Below are 26,106 nucleotides of genomic sequence, written 5' to 3'. Positions count from 1 at the left end.
CCCACGAGAAACCAATCCATCAGTCCCAGTCTGTAGTCACTGCATGAATGAATGCCACTTGAGCATAACTGCGCGTGTGCCAGCCCCTCTGACATCCACCTCCCTCCACCCCCCATCCCTGTGAGTGACTCGCCTCCAGCCCTTGGCAAGGAGGACTGATTACAATAAGAAGTCTCATAACGCCAGGTTAAAGTCCAACAGGTTGGACTTTACCCTGGTGTTGTGAGACTTTTTATTGTGCTTACCCCAGTCCAATGCCGGCATCTCCACATAATGAGGAGTGAAACAGTCAAACATCCATACTGCCTGACAGCAGGCCTGGACCCTCAAGGTCCCCCTCCCCACCCCCTACCGCACCCCCCCTGACCTCCCCACTAGGGGACACCCGCTCGGGTCATCTCGGGCAAAAGGGTGTGGAAGTCAGCAGGCCACCTCAACCTCAGCTGTGTATCCTGGGGATACACCCGGACATAGTGGGCAGGTAAAGAAGATTGAGAAACCGTAGGCACTTACTGGGCGCGAGTGAATATAGGCACTAATGAAGATAGGTCACAATTTTGTTTAGAATGTGCAGGGAGTGTCACGGGGGGAGGGGAGTCAAGGCCTGGGGAGGGATGGGGAAGGGGGAGGAGTGTCGGGGGTCTTCTGGGAGAGGGCAAGTGGGGAACACCTGGGGAAGGGGTGGGTGGTTGATCTTTCGGAGATGAGTGGTTCCCGTTCCAGATAGGGAGCCTCAGAGAGGCGCTTCTCCTCAATCTCACTCGATGTCTGAGCAGTACAACCGACTGGTCCCCCTCCTGCCCCCACACTCCACCTGCATGCCTCAAAATTGAGGCCAAGTGGAAAATAGCCCGAAAATGGTCAATTATTGAACGTTTAAGGGCCTCAAGTGGGAGTGGGGACAGACAGGCTGCTGTAGGCCTTACTTGCCCCATGTAAAATTGCAGAAGTAGGTTTGGTTAGGAGGATGGTGGGAAGGCCTTTAAGAAATATTTTTGGCGCCCCCACCTGCCAACCCGCCAGAGAGGGGAGGATAAAACTCTGGCCCCGGCCTGACTGCTAACATAAAGTGCTCCTTGAATTTGACACTCCAGAGCCTGGGAATTTGTTCAGCAGCTGCTGTTTGGCCTTTCACCTTTGCCTCGATAGGAATGGAAATATGAGTTGGTAAGGGGGTGGGCGAGGGGCTGAGTTGGAGGAAGCAAGTAAACCGGGTAGAACCAAGAAGCCTGTCATTCAGGCTGGACGGGAAATGGAGAAATACAGTCATCAAACAGAAAGAAAGAAGAAAAAGAAGGGACTTTCTTGAGAGGATGGCAAGAATCCAATGTGGAGAGGAGAGAGAAAGCGATTAGTATGAAGTTTAAGGTCTGGAGTATTTGCTTCCAATTCTCCACCTTTAGAGCTTACAATTTGAAAAGTTAATGTACAAATCTTATGTGCTTCTACTCCATTCATTACTGGGATATTTTAAAACAGGCATTTACTTGTTTAAATACATCAGCACATAGCTAAAATAATGTGCAGAGGAATATAATAACAATGCATCAAGAATTCTTAGCCCAGGATTGTTGTTTCATAATCTAAAATTGTTAAGATTACTATTCCCATGTCCCTGTTACTCAGCAGTTAAGCTGCGACTATTTTTGAGCACATTTCTGAAATTTGTACTGACGTTAGTGTGGTGAACCATAGTCGGTTACCACTATGAGTGCTGAGCCATGGATGGTCAGCACTATGGGTGTTTGTAGATATGTTACTGTTGTCACTGTTGGGGTTAGGGTTGGGCTGTTCTACCTGTTGATATTGTTCTGTGGTACACTCCAGTTGGCTCCGCCTACCAGGGGAAGTATAAAGGTCACTGCACTGCCTGGTGACCCTTTAGTCTGGGATTGTATTGTATATAGTGTGCTCCATTCTTGTCAGTAATAAAAGCCTTTATTTCCCGGGTACAATCTAGCCTCCCGAGTGATTTAATCGTGCATCAATTAGTTAATACAGGGGAGGCGATGGCCTAGTGGTATTATCACTAGACTATCAATCCAGAAACTCAGCTCACGTTCTGGGGACCCAGGTTCAAATCCTGCCATGGGCAGATGGAGGAATTTGAATTCAATAAGAAATATCTGGAATTAAGAATCTGCTGATGACGATGAGACCATTACTGATTGTCAGAAAAACCCATCTGGTTCACTAATGTCTTTTAGGGAAGGAAATCTGCCATAAACAAATTCTGTGAAGTGTTCCATCCTCATATAATCACACAACACGCGCATAAAGGGATAAGTTTATGTTGGTGTTCAAGTGAATTGCAAATAGTTAGCTCTGGTAATGCAAGATATGTGGAAAATGTGGTTAGATTCTTTAGTTCGGTGTTATGTCAAGGGGAATGCAAAGTATCTCAACCACCGGTTTTGCTATTTCTAATTTATCTTAGGAATCCAAATTGTTGCTGTAAGGGTAATCTGGTCAAACATTTTTTTTATTCACTCATGGGATGTGGGTGTCTCTGGGAATGGCCAAGAGTGTCAAGTTTTTAGGTGTCCAGATCACCAACAACTTGGCCTGGTCTCTCCATGCCGACACTATAGTTAAGAAAGCCCACCAACGCCTCTACTTTCTCAGGAGGCTAAGGAAATTTGGCATGCCAGCCACGACTCTCTCCAATTTTTACAGATCACCATAGAAAGCATTCTTTCTGGTTGTATCACAGCTTGGTATGGCTCCTGCTCTGACCAAGACCGCAAGAAATTACAAAGAGTTGTGAACGTAGCCCAATCCATCACGCAAACCAGCCTCCCATTGACACCGTCTACACTTATGCTGCCTCAGAAAAGCAGCCAGAATAATCGAGGACCCCCACGCACCCCAGACATTCTTTCTTCCATCTCTTCCATCGGGAAAAAGATACAAAAATCTGACATTACGTACCAACCGACTCAAGAACAGCTTCTTCCCCGCTGCCATCAGACTTTTGAATGAACCTACCTTATATTAAGCTGATCTTTCTCTACACCCTAGCTATGACTGTAACACTATATTCTGCACCCTCGCCTTTCCTTCTCCCTTATGTACTCTATGATCGGTATGCTTTGTCTGCATAGCGCGCAAGAAACCGTACTTTTCCACTGTATTCCAATACATGTGACCTTGATAGATCAAATCAAATTATTACCCATCCCTAAATGGCCTTCAGCTGAGTGACTTGCCATGGCCACTTCAGAGGGCAGATGACAACAATCTCGGAGGGGGCAGCTGAATCCGAGGTTCTTGCACAAGAACTGCAACATGAGGTTTGGCAGAACATGCAAGTGAATGGGGAAATGGCAAGTGAAACTTAAAAGAGAATGGATATTAAAACTACTGCCCTGCACTGATTGTTATAATTCAGGCTTTTCCAGATTCTTTGACGAATGCCCAAAGCAATGTCTTTGTTCAAACTTCTCGTGAACTCATGTGTAACTTTGCAAATGCATCTGTGAGTATGTGACATATTTACATTTACCATTCCTGATTAAGTGCCGACATTCCAATACACACCTAAATCATGATTGGAATGAGTGTCACCAGAACTTCAATAACAAACAAAAACAACTTTCTTTCCCCCTAGAAGGTGATATTGGATTTGATTAACTCTTGTGTCTCTCTCCACCAGACCTGCTGAACTTTTCAAGCACTTTGTTTTTATTTCAGATTTCCAGAGTCTGCAGTATTTTACGAATAGAATTTCTTCTCTCAGATTGGCACTATTTACACAGCAATCGGCAACAGCCAACTGTCTAAGCCAGTCCAAATAAGACACCAGCTTTACAATCGTTGATACAAGCTTTAAGCAGATAAATGACTAGGTTGGGGGATTAACGGGCTAAATGCGCAGAGTTACAGTGATAGGGCAGGGGGATGAGCCTGGGTAAGATGCTCTGTCAGAGAATCGGTGCAGACTTGATGGGCCAGGTGGCCTTCTAGAACATAGAAAGAATACAGCACAAACGGGCCCTTCGGCCCACAAGTTGTGCCAGTCATGTCCCTACCTACCTAGGCTTATATATAGGCTTACCTATAACCCTCAATCCTATTAAGTCCCATGTACTCATCCAGAAGTCTCTTAAAAGACCCTATTGAGTTTGCCTCCACCACCACTGACGGCAGCCGATTCCACTCACCCACCATCCTCTGAGTGAAAAACTTACCCCTGACATCTCCTCTGTACCTACTCCCCAGCACCTTAAACCTGTGTCCTCTCGTAGCAGCCATTTCAGCCCTGGGAAAAAGCCTCCGAGAATCCACCCGATCTATACCTCTCAACATCTTGTACACCTCTATCAGGTCACCTCTCATCCTTCGTCTCTCCAAGGAGAAAAGACCGAGCTCCCTCAGCCTATCCTCATAAGGCATGCCAACCAATCCAGGCAACATCCTTGTAAATCTTCTCTGCACCCTTTCAATCATTTCCACATCCCTCTTGTAATGAGGTGACCAGAACTGAGCACAGTATTCCAAGTGGGGTCTGATGAGGTCTTATAAAGCTGCATCATTATCTCCTGACTCCTAAACTCAGTCCCTCGATTGATGAAGGCCAGCACACCATACGCCACCTTAACCACCTCCTCTACCTGCGAGGCCGATTTAAGAGTCCTATGGACCCGGACCCCAAGGTCCTTCTGATCCTCTACACTGCTAAGAGTCTTGCCCTTGATATTATACTCCTTCATCCCATTTGACCTGCCAAAATGGACCACTACACATTTATCCGGGTTGAAGTCCATCTGCCACTTCTCCGCCCAGTCTTGCATCCTATCTATGTCACGCTGCAGCTTCTGACATCCCTCCAACCTATCCACAACACCACCAACCTTCGTGTCGTCGGCAAACTTACCAACCCATCCCTCCACTTCCTCATCCAGGTCATTTATGAAAATGACAAACAGCAAGGGTCCCAGAACAGATCCCTGGGGCACGCCACTGGTGACCGACCTCCATTCAGAAAAAGACCCATCTACAACCACTTTCTGCCTTCTGCAGGCAAGCCAGTTCTGAATCCACAAGACAACAGCCCCTTGGATCCCATGCCCTCTCACTTTCTCGAGAAGTCTTGCATGGGGGATCTTATCGAACGCCTTGCTGAAGTCCATGTAAACTACATCTACCGCTTTTCCTTCGTCAATGTGTTCAGACACATTTTCAAAGGACTCCACCAGGCTCGTAAGGCACGATTTGCCTTTGACAAAGCTGTGCTGACTACTTTTGAGCATACTAAACTTCTCTAAATGTTCATAAATCCTGTCCCTCAGGATCTTCTCCAACTTACCAACCACTGAGGTTAGACTCACCGGTCGGTAATTTCCTGGGCTATTCCTATTCCCTTTCTTGAATATAGGGACCACATCCGCAATCCTCCAATCCTCCGGAACCTCTCCCGTCTCCATCGACGACGCAAAGATCATCGCCAGAGGCTCTGCAATCTCTTCCCTCGCCTCCCACAATAACCTGGGGTACATCCCATCCGGTCCCGGCGACTTATCTATCTTGATGCTATTCAAAATTTCCAACACATCCTCTTTCTTAATATCCACATACTCCATCTTTTCAGTCCGCCTCAATCCTGTAGTACAACCACCCAGGTCTTTTTCCACCGTGAACTGTCGGGATTCTATGATTCTAAATCAATCCATTTAGTTCTTTTAGTCAGCTTTTGTTTGAGATATTTTAGTTTATTATTTATTAGTGTCACAAGTAGACTTACATCAACTCTGCAATGAAGTTACTATGAAAATCCCCTAATCGCCCCCCTCTAGCGCCTGTTCAGGTACACTGAGGGAGAATTTAACATGGCCAGTGCTCCTAACCAGCATGTCTTTCGGACTGTGGGAGGAAACCTACACAGACAGGGAGAATGTGCAGACTCCGCACAGGCAGTGAACCAAGCTGGGAATCGAATCCGGGTCCCTGGCGCTGCGAGGCAGCAATGCTAACCACTGTGCCACCGTGCCGCCAAACAGATAGTTCTCAGAAGGGGAGTACAGACCTGTGCTCTGCCAGATGTGGTCGAATTTGAAATCACACAGGTTGTCTTCACTAGGCAAAGGAACATCTCAAAAAGCTGCAACCACCTGATAACTCTACCATTCACTCTGTGTAAAACCCTTTGAAATACAGACTCATCCTTGAGATGTTCGTCTACGAAACTGATTGACCTTACTCAAACAATGGACAATAAACTTCGCACACACCTGACAATAGATACTGATGATGTTTAACACATGCTATCTTGTTAGAGCTATCCTGTTTTATTAAATTGTCAATCAGTACGAGAGATGCACACTGGTTGCTTCCAGTGATTGAGTGTGCGTTTGGCGGATGTTCAACCAGAACCATAATTTGGTTAGTCATCAACTGCATTAATTGTCTTTTTGATTGATCTGCTTCACGCACTGCCAAAAAATAAAATCCCGACTGATGTTGTCAGAGAGGGCATTTTGAGGGCAGCCTCAAAAAAATTAAGTTTGAAGCCAAGAAATGCAACACAGTGAAAATAATAGCACTTGGCGACATATTGCAAGTGTTTTATCAGAAAATGGCAGGCATTGCAGGGGAGGTGATGGCCTAGTGGTATTATTGCTGGACTATTAATCCAGACTCAGCTAATGTTCTGGGGACCCGGGTTTGAATCCCGCCACGGTGGATGATGGGGAATTTGAATTCAGTAATAAAAATCTAGAATTAAGAATCTACTGGTGGCCATGAAACCATTGTCAGAAAAACCCATCTGGTTCACTAATGTCCTTTAGGGAAGGAAATCTGCCATCCTTGCCTGGCCTGGCCGACACGTGACTCCAGCGCCACAGCAACGTGGTTGACTCTCAACAGCCCTCTGAAATGGCCTAGCGAACCACTCAATTCAAGGGCAACTAGGGATGGGCAATAAATGCTGGCCAGCCAGCCAGCGATGCCCATGTCCCACGAAAGAATTTTTAAAAATTGTCTGTGATCCGATTATTGAGAGAGAGAGAAAAGTGCAGGTAATGCCCCTGTGTTTTTTTGATAGATTGCACACTGCAAGAGGCCTCAGTAGTGGTCTCTTCTGACTTGAAACTAGCTTCCAAATACCCCTCACATTGAGAGAATATTGTTAATACAATCATTATGAAGCTGGCACTGACAGCGTGCTGCGTGTGTATACAACTCATCAGTTCTTCTGCTTTCAGTGTGTCAGGAAAGACACGGCACTCCTGTTTCTTGTTTTCTTAGCAATTCTATGCATCGTGTGGCTAAAGCTTCAGGCAGCACCGAGCTCAAATTATGACGCACAGTTTGAGTTTCAAACAGTTTCACCCAGAGGTTTCCATTACTGAAAGTGTTATCGTGCAGAGTGTTTTTCACAAACTTGGCCAAAGCAACTTAGTTCCAAAGTCCAAACCATGTCTATTTTAGTCACACAAGAATTTCATATCAGTGCCAATTGGTTACACCTATCTTATTCTGTAGCACTCAATGAAGGACTTGCTCTGTTAATCAAGCTACCTCTGACGAGGCTGGATTTATTCCCGTCCCCACCTCCGCACTCCAAATCCCTTGACGTTTTTAATGTGTATTTTCCTCCTCATTTCAGATTCTCCAATCATTGTTCTCATGTTTGTCTCCAAGTTATCAGCACCTGTCTGTAAAAGCTTGTGGCACAATGGTTAGGTTGGCCTGGTCTCCAGACACTCCCCTGTGGTAAATTCCTCCCAGGGTCAAGAGGCACTGGGAGAGAAGGGAAAGGTGTGACTTTGACTTTGGGCAAAAAAAAAAGTCATGATGTGGAGATGCCGGCGTTGGACTGGGGTAAACACAGTAAGAAGTCTTACAACACCAGGTTGGTAGTGGCTTTTGCTACCAAATAAACCTGTTGGACTTTAACCTGGGTGTTGTTAGACTTCTTACAAAAAAAAGTGTCAAACATGCAATAACAAATCAGTTGCCTGATGCGCTACTCAAACACGAGGCCTGATGCTCGGTAAATGAAAGGCTTTTATTTACTGTAACGAAGCAGCCAGTAATTATATACACTATCCCAGACTGAAGGGGTCCCGGCCAGAGCAGGGACTTTTATACCTCTCCCAGGAGGCGGAGCCCGACTGGGATGTGCCACAAAGGTGTAACAACCCCACCCTAACCCCAACAGCAACAATAGCACAACCCAACAGTAACATATGTACATCCTTGTAGTACTGGCCAGACCCTGGCTCAGTACTATCCAGTGGGAACCAACGATGGTTCACCACATTGCCTGTTGTACATCTCCTCAAGTTTCCAACTTCATTGACTATGTGTGTGTGAGGGAGCGCAGCACGGTGGCACAGTGGTTAGCACTGCTGCCTCACAGCACCAGGGACCCGGGTTCGATTCCCATTTTGGGTCACTGTCTGTTCGAAGTCTGCATGTTCTCCCCGGTTTCCTCTGGGTGCTCCGGTTTCCTCCCACAGTCCGAAAGACGCGCTGGTTAGGTGCGTTGGCCATGCTAAATTCTCCCTCAGTGTACCCGAACAGGCGCCGGAGTGTGGCAACTAGGGGATTTTCACAGTAACTTCATTGCATTGTGAAGGAGCAGCGCTCCGAAAGTTGGAGCTACCAAATAAACGTGTTGTTCTTTAACCTGGTGTTGTGAGAGTTCTTACTATGCCTATCCCTGGCATCTCCACATCATTGCAGTGTTAATGTAAGCCTACTTGTGACACTAATAAATAAACTTTAAACAATGTATTTGTCCACTGGTTTTAATACTTAATTCGATGCTAATTACATTAGCATTGCTCAAGTTTGTTAATCAACTTCAATGTCATGGGAACAATTTCTCTGCAGTATAATTTAAGCACTCCTGACTGTTCACAGAATTTCTAGTTCTGACCCTGATCAGACAAAACAAAAAACTACCCACTTACCTTCCCCTGAATTTTCTGGGCAACATTCCGATGGAGAATCCTGCAGGAGCCAGTCAGCGCAGGAATCCCGGGATACTGCAGCGAAAGGAATCCACGCAGAAGCAGATTCTAGCTGCCATTTTCTGGTAAGCATTCACCAACTCACCAAAACAGATTTTCAGTGTATTGGTGAATGAGTGTTGTAGGCTGGGTGAGCTACGTCAGTAAGGGGGTAAGGTGGGTGAGGTAAGTGGGTAGCGGGGTAAGGTGGGTGAGGTAAATGGGTAAGAGGGTAGGGTGGTGAAGTAGGTGGGTAGGGTGGATGAGGTAAGGGGGTAAAGGGGTAGGGTGGGTGAGGTAAGGGGGGGGGGAGGTCAGGTTGGCTGGGCAGGGCTAGTCACGTCAGATCACGTGGGGGTTGGGGGGGTGTCGGGTAGTAGCCAAATCAGGTCGGGTGATCGGCATGGGAAATCAGGAGTGTCGAAGAGGGAAATCAGGAGGTTGATGGGGGGGCGGGGATGGAGGAGGTGGGGGGGATGAAGGAGGGGGGGATGGAGGGGTGGGGGGATGGAGGAGGGGAGGGGATGGAGGAGGGGGAGGATGGAGGGGTGGGGGGATGGAGGGGGTGGGGGGATGGAGGGGTGGGGGGATGGAGGGGTGGGGGGGATGGAGGGGTGGGGGAATGGAGGGGTGGGGGAATGGAGGGGTGGGGGAATGGAGGGGTGGGGGAATGGAGGGGTGGGGGGGGATGGAGAGGTGGGGGGAATGGAGGGGGGGGATGGGGGGGGGGGGAAGGAGGGGGGGGGATGGGGGGGGGGTGGAGGCGGGAGTGATGATTGTAGAGTTAACCAGGAGTTATGCTGGAATAGTTCTGCCTAACACTTCCTGGAGAACTATCCAGGTAAGTATGTTGATCTGTCTGAAGTCTCCAACTCTAACTCAGAGTTGGAGACATTTTCAGAGAGTCTCAGGGAGCAGGAAAATTGCTCATCAGAAATTCAAATTTCCTAGGCAATTCCCAGGGAGTTAGTGCTTTGGGACTTCTGAGTAGTGGATTTGGGGGGGGAGGGGGTGGGGGGGGGGGGCGGTTTTACTTCCGGTCTCCAATGATCCAGAAAGCAGAACATCTGGGTCATTGTCTCTTTATTTGACTTGATGTCATATTTTGATGTTCCTATAAAATGCCCTGGGCCTTTTCCTCACATTAATGATGCTATATGAATAAAAGTTGTTGTTGGAGAATAATCATAGAGTCCCTGCAGTGCAAAAGGATGACATTCGGCCCATCGAGTCTGCACCGACAACAATCCCGCACCAGGCCCTATCCCAACAACCCCACACATTTACCCCGCTAATCCCTCTAACCTACACATTCCGGGACACTAAGGGGAAATTTAGCATAGCCAATCAACCTAATCCGCACATCTTTGGACTGTGGGAGGAAACCGGAGCACCCGGAGGAAACCCACGCAGACACGGGGAGAATGTGCAAACTCCACACAGACAGTGACCCGAGGCTGGAATTCCGGGTCCCTGGTGCTGTGAGGCAGCAGTGTTAACCACTGTGCCACCCTGCTGCCTATATTAAAAATGTTCAGTGGATCATTACTTTCCAACTCGATATCCACTGAAAACATTGATGCCAGGTTACATCAGCAGGTAAACTCATGTCAAAATGCCAATGCCATCCTTGGTCAAGAGCAGCTGGCCACCCTCTTGTCCACTTAGGAGGAAATTGGTGAAGGGTGGCATGGTGGCACAGTGATTAGCACTGCTGCCAGTGACCTGGGTTCAATTCCAGCATTGCTTCATTGCCTGTGTGGAGTTTGCACATTCTCCCTGTGTCTGGGTGGGTTTATTCCGGGTGCACCGGTTTCCTCCCACAGCCCGAAAGATGTGTGAGTTAGGTCGATTGGCCACGATAAATTGCCCCTTAGTGTCAGGAGGATTAGCAGGGTAAATATATGAGGTTATGGGGATAGGGTCTGGGTGGATTGGTGTTGGTGCAGGCTCAATGGGCTGAATGGCCTCCTTCTGCACTGTAGGGATTCCATGATTCGATGGAAGGACTTATGGAGAAGGAAATTTAGGATTGATGGACACCCATGCTGATGTTTCTTGTCAAGAGTTTCATGTCCCTCTTTTTCACCTCTCTCTCTCTTTCCCTCTATTCCAACCAAGCTGAAAGACCTCATGCAACCACGTTGCCTCCAGGTTACAGTGCATGTGCTGTAATAAGTTTCAATGTGACCATGCATTTTAATAAATCATCCGCATATTCAAAAAGTTAGACGAAATGTTTACCCCGTTCTGCCCCTCCTCACCACTCATTCCCCTCCTCACCATTCATTCCCCTCCCCTCTTCCTCCCGTCCTCTCTGCTTCCCCACCTCAATCCTTCCCAATCTCTTCTTCCTTCCTTTTTCCCATTATCTTGCCCCTTTCCCAATCCCCTCTCACCCATACCTGGATCCACCCATGTCCACTTATACCCGCCCTCCCTCCCACTAACAATGCTTTAGCTGAAAACTGACTGCTGATCGACAAGGAGATTAACAAGTACACACAAGAGTGTTGCCTTTCAGTGAATCAGATTATTATTATGCAACACACGTATAGGAATTAGTGCAGAGTTATCGGATCATATATTGGGAAATCGTGCACAACACAGATCAGGGTAGAACCAGTCTGTATTTAAAATATTACTTATTGCCTTCAGTCAATTAGCTTTGACTCTGTCAACTGAATTGTGTCGCGGAACTAATTTTGCAATACTTCCTTCTCATTTATAATGAAATATAACAGCCTATTGCATCAATCAAGCATCCTGTTACAATGCTGCCTTGTTGCCAGTTCCAACACAGTCACACTGATGGGAATAATTAGAGGAAGTGTTTCTCAAGAAAATAGCGTGTTAAAAGATTGCTGGAACACAGCTCAATGTCTCAGCCCAAAATATCCAACATTGAAAGAACAGGCTGGTGGCTCGTTGATCTAATGGGAAGTGTGAATTCTGTGAAAAGTTCCTAAATTGAGTAAAAACTAGCCCTGTTTGAGGAATATTCTAAAGACTTAATGAACATATAAGATTTGTGTGCTCTGATAAGCTGCTTCCTTCATATTTTATGGTTGGGGACATCAGCTATATGATTTTATCAATATCTAAAATAGATATTACAAATGAAAATAAGAAATGTGGAAAGGCCAATCATTCCATTGGGGTCCCTCTTTCTAGCCTGCCCTGATAGTGTCAAGCACTCTCAATTCATGCAATCTTCAGAAAACTGAAAAAGTCAGACTCAAAGCATTGGGGTTTAACATTAGGAATCACATCACGTTCTATACTATTCATGCGTGACAAGCTGCATTCCCATGATCTTAAAAGGACTGGAAAAATATGTTGAAAGTTTCCTTGAAGCTGCTGGCATTACATATCTGGAATTTACTGACATACAGCAGGAAAGACGTGTATACACGTAAGGAGTTCACGCTGCCTTTCTGGCAATGGGGGTGATGGGAGCTGAGGAAATGCCTGATCAGACTATCATGTCTTTTTGTGTTGTTTACACGAGGCATTTCCATGAATTCAGTCTCACTGGTCACTCCTCTAAACAGTGGCAAACAGTTACAAGACCCGGGATTCGCAACAGAAAGCCCTTGCTCTGTACACTATTTACTGGAATGCATCACAAGCCGCAATGTTATTCTCCTCCCTTTGAAATGTGGAATTATATACACTCTCTGGCTGAGAGACTGCAGAACGACAGATCTTTTGACTTACATAAAACAGGCAAATGAATTTTATACAGTGCAAAGCATTGAACCAAACATATCGTCGGGCTGGTCAGATCGGCAGAACAGTGGCAAATTCAATTTAACCCTGAAAAGTGTGAGGTGATGCATTTTGGGAGGACTAACAAGGCAAGGGAATACACAATATATATAAAAGCAAATTACTGCGGACGCTGGAATCTGAAACCCAAACAGAAAATGCTGGAAAATCTCAGCGGGTCTGGCAGCATCTGTAAGGAGAGAAAAGAGCTGATGTTTCAAGTCCAGATGGCCTCTTTGTCAAAGCTTTGACAAATCTGGACTCCAAACGTCAGTTCTTTTCTCTCCTTGTAGATGCTGCCAGACCTGCTGAGATTTTCCAGCATTTTCTCTTTTGGGTTAAGGGAATACACAATGAACGGTAGGATGTTAGGAAGTACAGAGGATCAAAGGGACATTGAGGTGCTTGTCCAAAAATCCCTGAAGACAGCAGGACAGGTAGATAAGGCGGTTAAGAAGGCATAAGGAATACCTGCCTTTATTAGCCGAGGCATAGGATATAAGAGCAGGGAGGTTATGATGGAGCTGTATAATACACTTGTTAGGCCACAACTAGAATAGTGCATGCTGATTGCACAAGGGAGGGTGCAGAGGAGATTCCCCAGGATGTTGCCTGGGCTTGTGTGCTTCAGCTATGAAGAGAGGCTGGCTACGCTGGGGTTGTTTTCCTTAGAGCAGAGAAGGCTGGGGGGGGGGGACCTGATTGAGGTGTACAAAACTACGAGGAGCATAAATAGGAATAAACTTTCCGCCTTAGTAGAGGGGTCAATAACCAGGAGATCTTTTCTGTTCTGTCCTCAATCATACCACTAACAACTTCTTTGCTACCACATTTGTCCACTTAGATACAATAACCATACAAGTCAGGAGTGGGATGGAATAAGTTCCACTTGCCTGAATGAGTGCAGCCCCAACCACACTCAAAATCAGAATAGCATCCAGGATAATGTTACCTGCTTGCTCAACACCTCACTTGTCATCTTAAGCATTCGCTTACTCTGCCACAGTGTGAACCGTCTACAAGATGTACTGCAACACCTCACCAGTGCTCCTTTTAAAACCCACGTTCCGTATCACCTACCAGAACAAGGGGTGAAGATGCATGGCAAACACCATCACCTGCAAGTTTTCCTCCAAGGCATTCACCATTCTGGCTTAGAAATATATTGGCGTTTTTTCACTGTCGCTGGGTCAAAATCCTGGAACTCCGTCCCTAACAGCACCATGGGTGTACCTTTCCTACACCACATGGATTGCAACAGTTCAAGAAGGCAACTCACCACCACCTTCTCAAGGACAATTTTCAAGATGGACAATAAGCACGAGCTTTACCTGCAATGTTCACATCCCAAGAACAAATAAAAATGAACGGCAAAGGAACGTGTGCTGTGTGAAGTACTTTCGGATATGGTACAACACGATAATGTATAAAAACAACTTCTTTCATTAAGACAGTAAGAAGTCTCACAACACCAGGTTAAAGTCCAACAGGTTTACTTGGAATCATGAGCTTTCAGAGCGCTGCTCCTTCATCAGGTGAGTGGAGAGGTAGGTTTCACAAACACGGCATATATAGACAGAGACACAATTGCAAGATAATGGTTGGAGTGCGAGTCTTTTCAGGTAATCAAGTTTTTACAGGTACAGACAATTTGAGTGGAGAGAGGGATAATCGCAGATTAAAGAGGTGTGAATTGTCTCAAGCCCGGACAGTTAGTAGGATTTTGCAAACCCGGGCAATTGGTAGGGGTTACGTGTAGTGTGACATGAACCCAAGATCCTGGTTGAGGCCATTCTCATGTGTGCGGAACTTGGCTATCAGTTTCTGCTCAGCGATTCTGCATTGCCGTGTGGCTTGAAGGCCGCCTTGGAGAACACTTACCCGGAGACCGGAGGCTGAATGCCCGTGACCGCTGAAGTGTTCCCCGACTGGAAGGGGACACTCCTGCCTGGTGATTGTCACGCGGTCTTCATTAAGACTGAAATATTCTGTGATCCAAAGCCAGCAGTGAGTGGAATCAGGCTATGACCACACAATTTTCTAACAAACTGCCCCATTTGTATGATGACCCACCAGTGGTGCAAAGTTCAAAATATTTTTCCGCAGGGAATAAATCCTTCCAGTGTCTAGTTTTACTTGAACTTCTCGAATCTTAGCTTTACTAGCTCAGTGATCATGTTAAGTATCCTACCTCGAGCCACGTCACACATGGCTCTCTGCATTGTGAGAGTCTGATACCATGACCCACAATCTCCTTTCACCTACCTGCTCTCTCAGGCTGATGTAAAGTATCGCTCAAAAAAGAGCAGCTGGGAGTTTTCCCATTGCCCTAGCCAATGTTTATCCCTCAATCACCATCACAAAATAGTTTGCCTGCTCATTGCTACCTGTGGGATCTTGCTCTGCTGCATTTTCTACATTGCAACAAGGTGTACTGCAGCAATTCACCAAAGCTCCTTTCAAAACCCACGTCCCCTAACAAGTGATTACACTTCAAAACAGGTATGCCATTGGTTCTAATGTGCTTTGGGACATCCTGCAGTTGTGAGTGGTGTTATAAAACAACAAGCCTTTCTTTTGCTCTTTTCTCCATTCAGAACAATTACTTATGAAGAGTTTGATACCTCACAATCAACCCCTCTCGATTTGTTCCGTCTCTAATAAAACACTGACTTACTATAATGCAACACTGGAAATAATTGGACAGGATTTTATGGCCTCGCTCGTCCCGAAACCATAAAATCCTGCCCGGGGTCAACGGACCTTCCCATTGTCTGCCCCTCGCCCGCTCCGATTCCCGTGGTGGACGGGGTGGTAAAATTCCGGTCATTGTATCTCCTGACCGCATTGTATATACAAGAACAGAGGACACTGGAAAGACTCAGCAGGTCTGATTACATCTATCAGGAGAGAGACAGAGTTAATGCTTTGAGTCAGAGGGCAGGATTTTCCGGCCACATTCACCCCAAGGCTGGAAGTTCCTGCCTGAAGTCAGCAGACCTTTGCATGGTCTGCCCCCGCCCGCTACAATTCCCATGGCGGACAAGATGGGAAAATTCCACCCATAGACTTTCTGTCAAAACTTTGCAGATGGACTCGAAATGTTTCTCTCCTGATAGATGCTGCCAGACCCAGTGTCCTCTGTTCTTGTTTCAGATTCTAGCATCCATAGTGTTTTGCTTATTACACTGTATATAAAGTTTATTTATTAGTGTCACAAGTTGGCTTATTGCAATGAAGTTACTGCAATGAAGTCACTGTGAAAATCCCCTAGTTTGCCACACTCCGGGGGAGAATTCAGCTTGGCCAATGTACATAACCAGCACATCTTTCGGACTGTGGGAGGAAACCCACACAGACAGGGGGAGAATGTGCAAACTCCACACAGATTATGACCCAAGCCAGGAATCGAACCCAGGTCCCTTGCACTGTGAGGCAGCAGTGCTAACCACTGTGCCACCATGCCGTCCCTATATACACTATTATAAGAGAGCAAGTTATTAAGGGGAAGAGTTGGACAGCGTATAAACCATCTCAATTGGAGATGTGCACTTATCTTACAACATACTCCAGCATGTAGCGTGGATTTATAATTTATTTAAATATAAGAATTTTTCTTTTTTTTTTGCATTTTTAATGTTTTCCCAGTTTTCGTCACACATGGTACCACAGCAGACAGTTACCATGGTCTTATCAACAACTCACATTGAACAATCATTGCACCTTATTATTTGACAAGCACTGGTGTTGCAGTTATCTAATTGTAATATACACGAACTTAACCGCTGATCACGATGCTCTGTTATTTGTTAAGTTAATCTCCCGCTGAGATACACATATAAAATTGAGAACAAGCACAGTTTTCAAACGTGGTTGGAGGGTAGAGTGAGAATTGGGCTGAGGAAGGGTAGAGCAGGAAGAGGGGGCAAAATAGGAGAAGGAAATAGGGTGGGGATAGGAGGAGGAAATCAGGCCTGGAAGACCCTGGCAATCTCTCTCAATCGGGGTTTCCCTCAACTGAGGGGAGGGGCATATTTGCAGTGGGTTCATCTTTCAGAGGCTCGATTTTTCCTCTCCGTGAGAGGGGGCTTCTTGCCTACCCTCAAGCTCAGTGTCAAGATCAGCATGGCTGGTTTGCGGAGGGATGTGCCCCGCTCCCCCCCTTCCCCGCCCCCTGGGGGTGGGGAATGTCTGCTGGATTTTCTGTCTATACTCTATTGTACCCTATTACAGCACCATAGAAAAGTTACAGCACAGAAGCAGGCCATTTGGCCCATCTTATCCATGGACACCCAAGTGCCCTTTCTAATCCCACCTTCCTGCACCCTGCCCATAGCCCTCTATCTTACTGCATTTAAGGTGCAGATCCAGGCACTTTCTAAAAAGGTTTAGGGTCTCTGCTTCCATCACCAACTCGGGCAGCACATTCCAGACATTCACCACCCATAGGTTTAAGGTGAGAGGGAAAAGATTGAAAAAGGGACCTGAGGGGCGACTTTTTCACACAGAGGGTGGTGCGAATATAGAATGAGCTGCCAGAGGAGGTGGCAGAGGCGGGTACAAATTAAAACATTTAAAAGATATTTGGACAGGCACAAGGATAGGAAAGGTTTAGAGGGATATGGGCTAAACACAGGTAAATGGGACTAGTTCAGTTTAGGAAACCGGGTTGGCATGGACAGGTTGGGCCGAAGGGCCTGTTTCCGTGCTGTGTATCTCTATGACTCTATGACTTTGCGTAAAAAAGTTCTTCCTCACGTCCTCTCTAAACCTTGAATCTATGCCCCCTGGTTCTAGAATTCTCCACCAAGGGAAACAATTTTATCCTGTCCACTCTATCTCTTCCCCTCATAATTCTGTACACCTCTATCAAGTCAACCCTCTTTGTTCCAAGGAACATTACCCTAACCTATCCAATCTCTCCTCATAGCTACACATTTTTAGCCCTGACAACATTATTGTAAACTTCTTCTACACTCTTTCCAGAGCAGTTACATCCTGTAAAATGTAAAATCTGCTCCAATCTATAATATACTGTCTAAAATTGAGTCATAGTGTTCCTCTATCCACTATGTAAAACACACTGTGCCACTGAAATATAACATTTCTGTATATCTGTATAATTGAAAATAAGGCATCCCAGACAATGCAGGATGTCAGACGCTGACACACCTTAGTAGCGTAACTGTGTATCACACCTTAAAAAACCTGCAGGGCAAATATAATTTTTTCACATATTACTATGACTAAGTGTGAGGTATCCAAAACGCAATTCCAGTTCCTGTGCAGGTAAGAAACAAGTACCAACACAAAATGGCTATCATTTTTCCCAACCTCTTTTCACCAGTAATGGGCAGCACAGTGGTTAGCTCTGCTGCCTCACAGCAGCAGGGACCCAGGTTCGATTCCCGGCTCGGGTCACTGTCTGTGAGAGCTCTGCACGTTCTCCCAGTGTCCGCGTGGGTTTCCCCCGGGTGCTCCGGTTTCCTCCCGCAGTCCAAAGATGTGAGGGTTAGGTGGATTGAGCACGCTAAATTGCCCCTTAATGTCAGGGGTTTTAGCAGAGTAAATACGTGGGGTTACGGATATACGGCCTGGGTGGGATTGATGTCAGTGCAGGTTCGATGGACCGAATGGTCTCTTTCTGCACTGTACAGATTCTATGAACCTTTAACCCAGCAGACGTGGGCATTCCAGATAGATTGAATTCTTCAGTTCCCACTTGGGAATCTCATGGCTACCCTGCGGGGCAATCCGGTGTGTTTGAGACCCGAACTCCGGGTGGGACTTTCCATCCGTGCTTGCCCCAAGGTCGGAAAATCCTGCCCCAGGTCAACCGACCTTTGCACGGTCTGTGTCCCGCCAGCTACAATTCCCGTGGCAGGCGGGACAGTAAAATTCCAGCCTCCGTCTTTTCCGCTATGATTAGAAGTGTTGGAGAAAACAGGGATAGTGAGACCATTTTGACGAATGTCTTGTTTTTTGTGCTATAGACTATATTGTAAACGTTGTGAGTTCTAGCAGATATTGGATAAACTTAATGATTTTAAAAGTACCTGGACGAGTACTTGGCATGTCATAACATTTAAGACAATGGGCCAAGTGCTGGTAAATGGGATTAGGTGGGAGGTCAGGTGTTTCTCGTGTGTCGGTGCAGACTCGATGGGCCGAAGGGCCTTTTCTGCACTGTATGATTCTATTTTTAAAAAGATAATAACTTCATAACCTATTTATCATGTGAACGTCAGCGTTTCTTTCAATATATTATGCAAAAGGGTCAGGAAATAAAGTTTAAAGTTTATTTATTAGTAGGCTTACATTAACATTGCAATGAAGTTTCTGTGAAAATCCCCGAGTCGCCACACTCCGGCACCTGTTTGGGTACACTGAGGGAGAATTTAGCATGGCCAATGCACCTAACCAGCACCTCTTTTGGACTGTGGGAGGAAACCAGAGCACCCGGAGGAAACCCACGCAGACACGGGGAGAATATGCAGACTCCACACAGACAGTAACCCAAGCCGGGAATCGAACTGGCACTGTGAGGCAGTAGTGCCAACCACTGTGCCACTGTGCCCATGTCCACACAGGCAGTCATAGAGGTTTACAGCATGGAAACAGGCCCTTCAGCCCAATTTGTCCATGTCACCCTTTTTTTTAAACCCCTAAGCTAATCTCAATTGCCTGCATTTGGCCCATATCCCATTTTACCCATGTAACTGTCTAAACGCTTTTTAAAAGACAAAATTGGGCCCGCAAGTCACCCAAGGCTGGAATTGAACCCGGGTCCCTGGCGCTGTGAGGCGCTTAGAGCTCCGAAAGCTTGTGTGTCTTTTGCTACTAAATAAACCTGTTGGACTTTAACCTGGTGTTGTTAAACTTCTTGCTGTGAGGCAGCAGAAGTTAATCACTGTGCCACCGTGCCAATCTCAGCACCTCTGCGCTGGGGTAATCGACGAGTTTACAGTTACACAATCCATTCCACTAGCGCCTGCTGCGTCCCACCCCTGATTGCTGTCTCTGAAACCAGAAACAACCGAAAGATATCTGGCAGCAACTAATTGGCTGTGTCTGGGGGCGAGGGAGAGAGTGAAGGGGATGAAAAAGTGGCAAAGGAAGGAGAGAGGGAGGAGGACAGGGCGAGAGAGATCAAGGTGCGAAGTAAGGTCCGAGTCTCACCTCTTGGGGGCAATTGGCATCCAGCAGAGTTCCGCGGAACGTCTCCAGGCTGAAGACTGCGCTCAGCCACAGGGGCAGGAGCAGGAGGCTGGCCTGCATGGTGAGCTATTGTCCAGGGACCCCCTGCCTGCCTGCCGGCTCTTTAAGGTGAAAACCGGTTGAGTAAGTCGCTTCGCTTTCGCTTGCATCGGCCGGAATCGCGATTCCCATTTCCCTAAGTGACTGTTCCCATGGCAAAAATAAAAACCACACACAACAATATCCGAGAATCCAGAGATCAGGATCAATTGGCTGCCGGTTCTGTGTCCCAGGCTGTGTTCTCTGTGGCTGCCTGCAGTTAGGTTGCACTGATACTGTCTGAGCTGTCGCTCTGAGCTGTGAGACTGTACTGACCTCTCTCTCTCTCTCTGCTCTTCTCTCTAACAGGTGCCAAAGCTCTTCCTCCTAGAATCCAACCCCTCCCCGTTCCTCTGGGTCCTATAGCCTGCTTGGCACCTGGGCTACTCTGCTTCCAAACCAAACCTCAGGCAAACCAGGAGCTAAAGGGCACCCCCCAGAGTCCAAATGCCTCCCTGTGACATTAAGGAAACTCACATGGATAATAATAATCCCTGCAGGAGGTTCCAACATACAAATGAAAGGCAGCCAGCCCTGGCTTTATAGCGTTCAACCCCTCAATAAAATCTTTAAATCCTGAAATCTGTTCAGTGGCGGGAATGTAAGAATGTTGTATTGGCCGTGACTATGGGGTGAACTGAGGTTTTCCACAAAGTGTTTGCCCAATCCACATTTAATTTACACAATGTAGAGGAAATGGTATTGTGAGCAGTGAGTACAGAATAGAATCAAGAATCATAGAATCCTTACAGTGCAGAAGGAGGCCATTTGGCCCATTAAGTCTGCACCGACCACAATCCCCCCCAGGCCCTATTCCTGTAACCCCCACATATTTACCCTGTTAATACCCCTGTCACGAGGGTCAATTTAACATGGCCAATTAATCTGACCCGCACATCCTTGGATAGCGGGAAGAAATCAGAACACCCGGAGGAAATCCACGCAGACACGTACAAACTCCACACAGACAGTGACCCAAGCCAGGAATTGAACCCGGGTCCCTGGTGCTGTGAGGCAGCAGTGCTAACCACTGGGCCACCGTGCCACCCATTACTAAAATTGGAAGCAAATTACTCTTTTAACCTGGAAGTTGTGTTTGGGGCTTGGACAGTGAGGAAGAAAGGAGTGAGAGGGTCAGTGTGGCATCTCCTGTGGGTGTCCGGGAAGGTGCCATGGGAAGGGGAGTCAGTGTTGGGGATCACTGAGGGGGTACACCAGAGTGTCACAGAGAGAATAGTCTCCTCAGAAAGAAAAGGAGGAAGGAGATGAAAAGATGTTTTTGGTGTATATCATGCTGGAGTTCGTGAAAATGGTGGAGAACAATCTCCTAAACACAGTGGATAAACCTGAAATAAAAACAGAAATTGCTGGGAAAACTCATGGGGTCTGCCAGCATCTGTGGAGAGAGAAACAGATAATGTTTTGGATCTAAATAATCCTTTTACATCTGTAGAGGGATCATTTAGACCCAAAACATTGGCCGGAATTTTATGTTCACAAAATGGAATTCTCCATTTGGCTGGGATTTTATGAGCTTCGCCCAAGCGACATCGTAAAATCCCAGCCATTAACTCCATTTCTCTTCATGGGTGCTGCCAGATTTGCTGAGTTTATCCAACATTTTCTGTTTTTATACTAAACACAGAGGCTGGTGGGGTGGAAGGTAAGGACGAGGGGAATCCTATTGCGGACCTGGGAGGGAGGGAGGGAAAGTGGTGGGAGCAAAAGTGTGCAAAATGGAACGGACACTCCATTTTCTCAAGTCCAAATCTAACATTGTCATCAAAGCTGCTGGCAAGGGTAACACTACTATTGTCTGCTGAACCAACCTCTACCAAGAGGAGGCTGGAGGGTCTCCTTACCGCTCACTGGAACCTGATTACACCATTGAACATCAAGCCATTATTTCCTCGATTGTCGCTGACTTCATCTCTTCCTTCCCAGGCCACCCACCTCACAGTTTCCCCAGCCCTGAACACCATGTTTGTACCAAGCAAAATATCCCAGATGCTGGAAATCCGAAATAGAAACAGAAAATGCTGGAAATATCAGGTCTAGCAGCATCTTTGTCTGATGAAAGGTCACAGACCTGAAATGTTAACTCTATCTCCCTCTCCATAACTGCTCCCAGATGCACTGAGTATTTTTGGCATTTTCTCTTATTTTCATTTTTGGTAATGCTGTTTGAGTTGTAAATACCATTACTCTCCGAATATTGCCATGGGATCCTTTATATCCTCCTTCCTCCTCTTAGGCAGTCCCTCAGGATCGAGAGTGACTTGCTTCCACTTGGTTTGATGGGTTTTAAGATGGCCGACAAGCCCAGTGCATGATCTGCAGATCCAGCCACACGTGGGGCAGGTGGTGCTTGGACAGATTGTTGGGAGATTTGTGCGATCTCTCTGATGCTTCAACTTTGTCTCTCTGTGTTCCCAACAAAGTCTCAATGGCCGGAACGTCACCACTCTTCACGTTGACGGGATTTTCCCCTCCAGCTGCAGTGAACGGAGATTTGGCTGGCTGCCAAATTCTCTGATCTCACTGCAGTGAGTGACGTGAACTGCTGCTAAGATCACGCCCGATGTGTTTAGTGCCTTCCTGGATTAACCTTCTCCATTTTTGTTGGTCACAAGTGTTAGGGACCAGTTCAGAAACCCCAAGATGTATTATGGAGTCAGACTAGACCCCAACAATTTTGGCCTCAATATGAGGAAAGGGTGTTTCACTCCAGGCATGATTCTACTGACACACTGCAAAGCTTTTATTAAAACAAATTTTATTTAATGACACAGTTTAACTATAACAAACGAATTAACTTAATGTCTAACAGTTGAATAATACTTACACAAGGCAAGCTATAATTCTTAACTACTCACCCATCCCTATATGTTCGAATTCAAGCAATATTCTGCTTATAGACTTAAACCACTCTTTAAAATTAGTTAGCAAAACACAGGCATACTTGCTTGTCTTAGATTAACAGTCCTAGAGCTTTCAGAACACCTCTGGCGAGACAGAGACAGAGAGACATCTATTTCTTCTGGCAGTCCAGGCAGCAACTTCTTGTATTTTAAAATGAAACTGAAACTCTTTCTTGCCTGCAAGTTTAGCTCTTCCCATTAACCGAATCAAAACTCTACTCTGAAACACTAGTGGGACTTAAACAAACAAAAGGTCCATGAATTCTACAAAGTAACACACCTCAGCATCTGCTACATGTTTACCAGGCAAAGTGACTCTTGTAACAAAACACCATCTCTTAAAGCAAGCCCTCCTTAAACATAAAATATATCAAAGTAGCACTGTATCACCAGACAAGCCAGCACCTCCCAAGAGTTGGCAGGGATGGTTGACATCTTCGGGGATACTTTGAGGACATCCCTAAAGCATTTCCACTGTCCTTCTGGCAGTCTCCTGCTGCAACCAAATTCCAAGTAAAGGAATTGCTTCAGGGGTATGGTGCCAGGTATACAAAGGGCCTGGGTGGGATTGTGGTCAGTGCAGACTCGATGGGCTGAATGGCCTCCTTCTGCACTGTAGGGTTTCTATGATTCTATGATGTCCACCCAGAAGAGCTGCGTTATGAGTGATTAGTTTATTGATGCTGGGCACAGTGGCTTGGGAGAAGGTATTGTTTTTGGACCACCTTTCTTGCCATTGGAATTGGAGAGTGGGGACACCTCTGGCAACACTTCCTCAAGCCTTTGAGGTGTCGGCTATAGGTTATCCAAGTCTCCAGAGCATTTGTAGCACAGGAATCACTGCTGCCCAGTAGAGCATGATTTTAGGCTGAGGTTTGAGATCTTGGATCTCAAATAGGACCTCGAATGGCCTCCTTCTGCACTGTATGGATTCTATCATTCTAAGTAGCATCCTTTCCAGATGTACCACAGCTTTGATATGGCTCTTGGTCTGAGCAAGACCACAAGAAACTACAAAAGGTTGTGAGGTAGTCCAGTCCATCACGCAAACCATCCATTGACTCCGTCTACATTTCCCACTATCTCAGAAAAGCAGCCAGCATAATCAAGGACCCCACAAACCCCAGACATACTCTCTTCCACCTTCTTCCATCAGGAAAAAGATACAAAAGTCTGAGATCACATACTAAGCAACTCAAAAGCAGCTTCTTTCCTGCTGCCATCAGACTTTTGAATGAACTTACCATATATTAAGTTGATCTTTTTCTACACCCTAGCTATGGCTGTAACAATATGGGTGGAATTCTCCCAAAAAAATTCTAAGTGTCAAATTTGCAAAAAAACTGGAGTAGATTGCACTGTTTTTTTCAGCGGGATTTTCAAAATGAATCTCCCACACTCTGTGCACTGCAGAGTGCCTCAGCGTGAATCTCGCGGGGCCTATTCCCGCTGGAGAGACCGGCAGCATAGCGCTGAGCGGGCCAATGCGCATACGCTGATCTGTCAGCGCTGAGACCTGCACTGCCGGTCTCCTGATCGCTGGCCAGCCCTGAGACCCGCATCGCTGGCCCTCCGACCCCCCAACCCCCCCCCCCGATCGCTGGCCCTACGACCCCTCCGATCGCTGGCCCCCCAGACATGTTGGGCCAGCCCAGAGGATTACCAGGTTTGAAGGTAAAGTATTGCTTCTGAAACCATTGAAAGATAATGAAAAATGCTTGATCTCCCGTAATAAATCTGGAAAGGCAATAAAACGGTCTTATGCAACAGAGCAAATTTAGTTTTAAAGCAGCATAAATAATAAGGTAAACTGCCTTCTGGTCTCATTTGATAAGGAGATGTTTGTTCCTGACTGATAGGAACTTTACAATGTGTATCTGGAACAAAGTAAGAAGTTTAACAACACCAGGTTAAAGTCCAACAGGTTTATTTGGTAGCAAAAGCCACACAAGCTTTTGCTACCAAATAAACCTGTTGGACTTTAACCTGGTGTTGTTAAACTTCTTACTGTGTTCACCCCAGTCCAACGCCGGCATCTCCACATCATATCTGGAACAAGGCAGGGCGGTGGAGTTTGAGAATAATTTAGGCAAAGATCTTATTGTATAGTAAATGTCTGTACTACAATCATTTTAGTACATTTACTACCTATATAGGTCCCAGATCATTGGTGTCTAGATACATAACCTAGACTACTCACCTGCTAAAATCTATAGACATTCCTTGTCCATATGTTGGATCACGATGCAATTATAGTGACATTGAATAGCACGTGTTGCCAGGAGACCTCTGGCAGAATATGATCAAAGTTCGATTTATTATTATGGTAGAGTTTGTACAGTGATAACATTTCTATGACGGCCATAAATTGAAAGGAAGGTAGTTGTATTGGGCTTTTGTGAGACTGTGCGCAGTATTTGTCTCTTCATTTAAAAATATATATATAATTGCGTTAGAAGCATTTCATGGAAGGTTCACTGGACTCAGGCCTGGGATAAGGGGCTTACCTTGTGAAGAAACATTGGACAGGTTGGACCTAATCATAGAATCCCTATAGTACAGAAGGAGGCCATTCAGCCCATCAAGTCTGTACTGACCACAATCCCACCCAGACCTTATTCCCGCCCCCTCCCACATATTTACCCTGCTGATCCCCCTGACACTAGGATCAATTTATCAGGGCTAATCAACCTAACCCGCACATCTTTGGGCTGTGGGAGGAAACCGGAGGAAACCCACGCAGACACGGGGAGAATGTGCAAACTCCATGTGCAATCACCCGAGGCTGGAATTGAACCTGGGACCCTGGTACTGTGGGGCAGCAGTGCTAACCACTGTACCGTCTAATGAACACCTCATAAGCCTTTGGCTCACCCCAGCCCAGAACCAGTGCACTACAGTCCTCAATGCGAATATTCCAACTCTGAAAGCTACCGCTGAGCCCAGAGAGGAGTTCTACTCCAGCCTCGGGCAATCCTTGACCTGAGTCCCAACGGGCAACAAGCTGATCCTTCTTGGCTGCTTCAGAGATGTAAAGGATACAGACATCTGGGGAGGTGTCATCAGCAGAAAGTAGAGAGGGAGATCCAATGCCAAACCTGCTCCCGACAAAACGCCTAGAACATGGTTTTGTCATAACCAGACATCTTATTCTGTTA

The 26,106-nt window shown here is 46.3% G+C and overlaps 2 protein-coding genes across 3 annotated transcripts in view; both read right to left on the bottom strand.

Moving 5' to 3' along the window:
* The window catches only part of LOC144491672 (interleukin-17 receptor C-like), a 74,665-nt gene extending 54,331 nt beyond the window's left edge, over positions 1-20,334 (bottom strand). Inside the window, exon 1 of one of the 2 annotated variants that reach the window (XM_078209840.1) lies at positions 19,911-20,334. In XM_078209840.1, the coding sequence (XP_078065966.1) occupies positions 19,911-20,009 (99 nt within the window). In that variant the 5' untranslated portion in view covers positions 20,010-20,334. The remainder of the gene's footprint in view (positions 1-19,910) is intronic. The other variant, XM_078209839.1, reaches the window with a different exon arrangement.
* Positions 1-26,106, bottom strand: part of LOC144491673 (interleukin-17 receptor E-like) — a 203,892-nt gene that overhangs the window by 98,959 nt on the left and 78,827 nt on the right. The window lies entirely within an intron of this gene.

Source organism: Mustelus asterias, chromosome 3 (genome assembly GCF_964213995.1).
Source record: "Mustelus asterias chromosome 3, sMusAst1.hap1.1, whole genome shotgun sequence".
NCBI lineage: Eukaryota > Metazoa > Chordata > Chondrichthyes > Carcharhiniformes > Triakidae > Mustelus > Mustelus asterias.
This window is presented reverse-complemented; position numbering and strand designations above follow the sequence as displayed.